Source organism: Pocillopora damicornis, chromosome 10 (genome assembly GCF_964200805.1).
Source record: "Pocillopora damicornis chromosome 10, jaPocDami1.2, whole genome shotgun sequence".
Lineage (NCBI taxonomy): Eukaryota > Metazoa > Cnidaria > Anthozoa > Scleractinia > Pocilloporidae > Pocillopora > Pocillopora damicornis.
The window spans coordinates 17,010,856-17,018,150 of NC_142679.1; the positions used below are offsets into that span (position 1 = coordinate 17,010,856).

General features: G+C 37.8%; 1 protein-coding gene across 1 annotated transcript; it reads right to left on the reverse strand.

Moving 5' to 3' along the window:
* Positions 1 to 258: 258 nt before the first annotated feature.
* On the reverse strand, positions 259 to 2,335 carry LOC149039146 (enoyl-CoA hydratase, mitochondrial-like). The gene is made up of 3 exons (XM_089185762.1): positions 2,263 to 2,335; positions 1,358 to 1,462; positions 259 to 494 (listed from the first exon to the last, which is right to left on the reverse strand). Exons 1-3 carry the CDS (start codon positions 2,333 to 2,335, stop codon positions 259 to 261), a joined length of 414 nt encoding a protein of 137 aa, XP_089041888.1.
* Between the last annotated feature and the right edge of the window lie 4,960 nt (positions 2,336 to 7,295).

The window sequence follows — 7,295 nt, forward strand, 5'->3', positions numbered from 1 at the left end:
TTTATATCCCGAGGCAACAAAACCCTACGCGAGATCAAGTTCTTCTCTGCTTAACTTGCGCAAAAATCTAAGTCATTTTCTCAGTTTGCTTCAATTAAGATGATGACTTAGAAACAATCAATTTTACTCTTGTGAATGGAAGTACGTCATGATGTTTTGGGCTATTTCGGTAACTAGAAAAAAGATAGTTCCGTAGTAGAAAAGTCAAATAGGATAGGTAACTGTTTTGAAGTTGACTGGTAAACCAACAAGAAACGTCTAGCGATGGACAAGATCAACACCGACTGCAGTTGACATAAAATCTTGCGAATAATCGAGGTATAACTCATGACAGGAAACAGTCAATCGGACGGTTACAACTGCCAGGGCAACACCTGTGTTGACAGCTTCTTTGGCGATCTGTACGGCAATCTTCGACAAGGATGATATTTTTGCAGCTGTCTTGATAGCTTCATCTACGAGCTCTTCTGCGGGGAAGACTTTATTAACCAGGCCTAACAAAAAGTAAAAGTTTTTAAGTCTGCAATTTGAATTTAGATCTAAGTGAAGAAAAATCTCGAGAATGAGTGCGCAATGCCCCACCTGACAAAGCCGACGCCAATAATTCTTATAATTTTATGCAGTTTTATCACAGGAGTGCATGCCCCAAGTTCATACTTTTATTAACCCTTAAACCTAACTGAACAACTTGAGGTAACGCGGCCTTAACTGCGACTTTTTGAAAAAAGTATAAAGAGCAAATGTACTTGAATCAAAACGAAGAGAAAGGTTGGCGCAAATAACTTTTGCCGAAAGCTTTTAATAAGAGAGGAGAGTACTGAAGACATACAAGTTTACGTAAACTCTAAAAAACGTCTTCGGAAGAGTGCGGACATCTTCGGAAGTGAACGGTTCCTTCGCAGAAATGCTAACAAACAGAAGGGAAAAATCTACGCCTTTAACTCAAATTTTGCAGGCTTACACAAGTGTTTAGCATAAAACAGTGCGTCTCCGTTGCAGTCCTTTATGATGTGGAAGTAGTGTACACATTTCTCAATAATTTGTGTGAGAATTTCCTTGTGCCACCGGGAAGACTTACGATGCTAAGTACCTCACTCCTTGACCCTTTAACCCCCAAGATCTGATTGTTAATTCTCCCCTCTAGCTGCTGCACATTTCCTTTTTAATTAGTTACGAGAATTTGACGTTAGATCAATAACAAATTTGAACTGAGAAGTTTAAATATTCTCATTACCCGTTTGCTGGATGATGTGTGTTTATTACAGGGAGAAGTTGCATGTTGATCAATTTTGTAAGGTAAAGAGGTAATGATGAACAACCGGTCAAAAATAGGAGCTAAATTGAAAGGAACATGGACCTGATTTCTTTGCATCTTCTGCTGAAATAGGATCTCCTGTGAGTATCATTTCCATAGCCAGAGACTTCCCAACAGCTCTTGGAGGTCGCTGTGTACCACCAGCACCTAAAAAAATGAAAGCAATCTTCGAGTTAGTTGCAACTTTAAGCACAAACTTAAATTTAAACTTGACACAGTTGTAATTTTACTTATTGTCAACCATACAACTCTTATAATTTTAGTTTCAGGAATTTAATATTGGGTCAACTAATTATCCCCAAATTGAAATTTTTCTTTATTCTTACCACTTATCTGGTTAATTTTGTATTGATAGTGTAAAGAGAAATTCTGTCTTGGTCACTCATGGGAGTTAAAGGGTTAAACAACATAAAAGCAGCAATATAAGAGAGTCTAGAATAAAAAAAAATATCCATTTCATAAAAAAGCCATCTTACTCCTATGATCTTTCCTGATTACGAGTCTTTACTTCCCCAAATCACATCACTTTTTTTTAAGTTAAAGCAAATTTTCACTCTGACCCCAAAGAGTGATTAGCATCTAGTTTCTCCTTACAATATCAGCCCTGAATCACACATTAAAGTCATGAGAATAATGGAAATGATCATCAATCAAACAAGCTCTTGATTGCTAAACAAATTCTCCTTGTCAGCACATTAGGAAACGTATGGAGAAAAGTATGGAGAACTTGTAGACTGATGTTTGGGTGTAAAGGGGCTAATGACTAATACTCTTAAGAAGTATAGAAAAATCTTGGAAAGGAGAAGACATCATTTTCATTTTCTTCATCTGCTATCCTGTAGCTTATTTCTGCTCTCTAATATTTTAATCAAGGTCAATAAAATATATTTTCTTATTGTGCAAATTGATAAAGTTGTTTCTATGGCTGATTTATATGGGTGCCACACCTGGATGAGTTCCAAGCAAAACCTCTGGTTGACTAAACTTAGCTTGGTTTCCAGCATAAATGATATCACACATCATGGCTCACTTACATCCTCCTCCAAGCTGTGAAGAAAGTATTGCACAACATACTTTAATTAAGCAACAACAAAAAAGACAAACTTTGTTTGCCACCCTTAATAAAACAATGACAGCTACAAGAAAATCTCTTGATTATTGGACAATCTGAGCACTGAGCTGGTGATTTGCACCAATAACTGAGACTACTAGCATCTCATTCAAAATAATATTTTGGACATATTAATATGGTAACAGGACCGAGTGGAGTCTAATTTGGACTGTAATCATACGAATGATGAACAAAATCGTAGGACCGCAAAGCGGAAGTCCGATTTGTTAATCACGAGTATGATTTCAGACAAAATTGGACGACAAGAAGGCCTGTTATCAATTAATCAAAACTATGACGAAATTTGTGAAAGAAGCTAGACATTGGTCATACGTTTTCAGAAAAGGCAAAACCAACAGTTTACTCGGCGAAATGCGAGAAAACAGCGCGCGCATGACGCGTTCTGTCCCCTCATACAGGCATGACGTGTTAAAGGTCCCTTAAACTGACCTATTACACTGTCCAATTACAAGTATAACGCGTATACTGTCTTGTTGTGCTCAAATCGGCCGGCTGGTGATAACCAATCGCGTTCGAGAATTTTGTTACAGTTTCGATTAAAAAACATAACAAGGATCTTTGTAGAAAAAGCACGAATAGCCAAGACCAGAATGTTCCAATAGAAAGTGCTCCAAGTCAAACATACTCCGGTTTAAGTCCTTCTGTCTCTGAAAAAAGACTTATTCACTTACCACCATATCTTGACAAGTCACAATAGATCCTCAAAGGGTTTCCACTCTTCTCGGGGTCGATCTAATACTCCCCGTTTCCTTTGGAGTGTCTTGAGTCCAGAATTTCCTTACAGGAGAAGGCCGGATGAGCAGAATCCCAGCCTCGTTTTTCTACATCGGAAGAGGGAAGAATAATCATTTGCAACGAGGAGAGGATCAAACTTAGAAACAAAACAACCCACCCAGGTCTTATTCCAAATGTAGTTCCTTTCGCGTGATCATTAGATAGCTTTTGATTTTGGAAATATTTGTAGGATCCATAGCATCCTTCACTCTCAATTTAAGAGAATGGAAAAGTTATAAGGAAAGGCAAGAGATCATAAACTCTATATTCTCTGAAAAGCGCTGAGGAGAAGTAAGGAACAGGTCACCATTTTTCGCTTAGAAAAAGGGGGTGGGAGGGGTAGGAGGGTCTTACCGGGGATGGGGGGTATCCTGGTTTTCAAAGGGAACGGATAGGGGATCAGTCGTCGCTGACAGACCTTAAAGGTTGGACCTAAATTGAAAATTGATTTGAAAATTGACTGACTCGATTTATTGTGACAACCAAAATGCTGTGACCTTTCCTTCCCCCTCTTCTCCCCTTCTACCCAGGCGATAAAAATATGACTTGTTCCTAAGGTTGAGCACCTTACTCAACAATACCTCTTCCATAATAAGTAGAACGTGGGTTACGCCTCAAGTTTTCCAGACTTGATTTTTTAGTTAGGTTACTTTAGGTGTTGTAAGATTGGCATTTTTCATCTTGAAGGCATCTCAATCCACGGCTTATTTCTTCAGCGTATAATGTCTTGGTGATATGACCAATTAGCTCAAATCCTAGAAAAACAAAACAATCGTGTTTCATTTTATTATCATACAGTTTACTTTGGATACTTTCATAATACAGTATATGTGTAGTTGTTCACCCTGTCTTAAGAAGTCATCTTGATTCTTGATATCGTGCACAGGTGAATTTGAAGAAGCTCTAAGAGTTATGAGAGTTGTGCGTAGAGAGTTCCCGTTGTTTTTACCCGATTTTGGGGCAATCCCATGTTTTTTTCAGGAGGATTTGTTGTAGCCAACAGAGTATGAAGAGAGACAGGAAGTGTAGAAAATTGACTGCCAAAGAGGGGGATCGTAAGATTGTTACAGAGCCCTATGGGGGGAGGGATCATGTAAAGTTTATCGTGACACAGCCAAAATCCTTCGACATCAGTAAGTTATATTATATTGATCTGGCGAGTTTTCGCCCATGGCAATTGACGCGTTCATTGACGCGTCGGAAAAAAAATATCACGGTGTTATGACAGAGGTATAACACATTCACGTGTTACCTTCAACTCTCTCGAAAACCTCGTCCCTGCTCAAGTAAGTGTGCAAAGCCGAACTGAAAGCCACAAGAAACAAAGCAACACCACTCAACAGAGCGGGACAGAACTGGAAACCAACTAGAAGCCCTCTCATCCTGTAATTTGAGAAAGAAAGAAAAACAGATGACAATTGTCGCGCTTTCCCTTTTTTGATGCAACAAATAGTTTTGACTGCGAATTTAGGGTTTTAAATACCCTTGGTCTGACTTGTTTAAACTACCAGCTCATATAAAGGAACCTTCCCTGCTAAGGATTAAAACTTGTCCGCTGGCTTGCAAAAGTTACTCAACTCAGTGTCGAAATGATAAACGGTTCAGCTAGCTGTACTTTGGTTCAGTGACTTGACACAACCGAGAGTAGTGTGAAATAGCTAAAGCTATCGGCAAATGGTTGATAGTAGGCCGCAATGGCTTAGTAACGCATCAACCTACTCAAAGGAAAGTGACATGGTTTAGCATGACGACAAAAGGTTTAGTACAAACCGAAACCGAAATGGTACGCCACAACCGCCAAAAATACAAAAGTGAAATGGATAAGTCAAGCTTGAAATGGAACAGTCTATGTGGGGTCTTACGTCACAATCCTATAGTTTTTATAGTTTTTAGGCGCCCTTTAGTTGTAGTTTCGTCGTCTTGGAACAATGAATCGCTTTATTACGTTTCCTAGCCTTGATTCCGACTGTCTAGACTTTGAATGTGCTGTTGCGCAAAATGATGCATTTTATCTGTATTTTTGTCATTCCTTTTATTTCAGATTCTTATTTTGTCTTGAGGGAGAACAATGGAGAATTATTACCATGGTCACACGTCACCATGGTAAGAATTCTCCGTTTAAAGTAAACCAGTTTTCACTATAAACAATTTATAACCATATAGTTTTAAACTATAAAATTTTTTTGAAATTTTTAGGCGCCCTTTAGTTGTAGTTTCGTCTTCTTAAAGCAATGAATCACTTTATCACGTTTCCTAGCAATAGTTCTGACTGTCTAGACTGTAGGTGTGCTGTCGCGCAAAAAGATGCATTTTATCTGTATTTTTGTCATTCCTTTTATTTCAGATTCTTATTTTGTCTTGAGGTAGTCAAATAGAGAATTCTTCCCATGGTTAGGCGTAAGGTCGGTAAGGATTAAATTAAAAACTAGAAAAATTAACGGACAATCCTCTCTCCACAATCAGCTAAATACAACAAACATGAGTCATATTATTCGTTTACATTATTTTTTCATAAACAATCGAGCAAATCTGCACGCGAGGCATCGGCATTGTATCTCTGAGAGAACATAGATACCACTGGTTTTGAAAAATGCAATGTCCAGTCTCAACCTCTTAGAGAGATTGTTGCTCGTGTGAGTTCAGTGGACTTCCTGACATAGAGACCTTCGATATGGTAGGACAACCCCCTCTGTATGGAATGACGATTATTTTAGTCTAAGAGAGCCCTTACATAACCTACACTGGTCCGCCACAACAGCAACGTTTTCTTCCAAGGGACACATGACGTTACTGATATCGAGATTTGAGTCGACTGAAAATCCGAAGGAAAAGGAGCTTATGGGTACTAAAAGCATAATATAGTTTTTGACTTGTGTGAAGCTCTGAACAATGAACACGATAAAAAAATTAATATATAAATATATATATATATATATATATATATATATATATATATAATGAGAGGGAAAAAGGGACGCAACTAAATGTAGTTGCGTCCCTTTTTCCCTCTCATAATATTTATTCTGCTCTGCTTCAACGTATTGAGTACTGTTCCACGCGAAAATCGACTTGCAGACTTCCTATATATATATATATATATATATATATATATATATATATATATATATATATAAATATTATGAGAGGAAAAAAGGACGTAACTACATTTCCCGACAAGCCTGTTTCGTGAATCGCTTCACTCTTCAGGGGTTTAAACCCCTGAAGAGTGAAGCGATTCACGAAACAGGCTTGTCGGGAAATGTAGTTACGTCCTTTTTTCCTCTCATAATATTTATTCTGCTCTGCTTCAACGTATTGAGCACTGTTCCACGCGAAAATCGACTCGCAAACTTCCTATATATATATATATATATATATATATATATATTGTTACGGTATTTTTCAAACCGCCAGAAAGATACAACTCGTACAACTCAACTACTTTATTGACCAACGTAATAACTACGAAGCGATATCGACAACCAATACAATAACTATCTTTTTCACTTATCTACGGAGCGATATAAATGCTAATACAATCAGTATCCCTATAACTTAGAGCCCTTTACAAATATTATTACTTAAATCTCAGTGCACTACCGCACAACTCACAGTTCTCTTGAAAATCTTTAACAAACTGTCGACGTCCGTAATTCTTTCTCTCACGTAGCCTTCCACACGGCTTTCAATTCCAATAAACAACTCTGTCCGGCTCTCGCTCCTCTGGGCTCTTCGCAACAGCAGTTATAGCTCACTAAAAGGCCTCTTTTCTTTAAGCTAGCGTGACTCCTTATATATCTTTCGGAAAAGTTCTAGAATGTTCTAGAGATCTGTAATATTGTTATTTTTAGAAACATTACACTATGATTACATCATAACAAAAATATGCTGAGTCACGGTTCTAGAAGGTTCTCCTTAAAGTTCTCGCTTAGTCATCATGACTGAATGTTCTAGAAACTTCTTCGTTCTATTTTTAATAATTATGTAACACAACGCACTCTAAAAAACATGGGCGCTCTCCATAACACCCTCCCCCTTCGAGAAAAGAAAGTTTGCAAAACTTTCTTGCAAAGC

Excerpts from the sequence above, each read along its gene's own strand:
- LOC149039146 (XM_089185762.1), bottom strand. The coding sequence starts at position 2,335 with ATGTGTGATATCATTTATGCTGGAAACCAAGCTAAGTTTAGTCAACCA. Across the intron at positions 1,463-2,262 it reads TTTGCTTGGAACTCATCCAG|GTGCTGGTGGTACACAGCGA; the intron begins GTGTGGCACCCA and ends TCATTTTTTTAG. Across the intron at positions 495-1,357 it reads AGAAGATGCAAAGAAATCAG|GCCTGGTTAATAAAGTCTTC; the intron begins GTCCATGTTCCT and ends ACTTTTTGTTAG.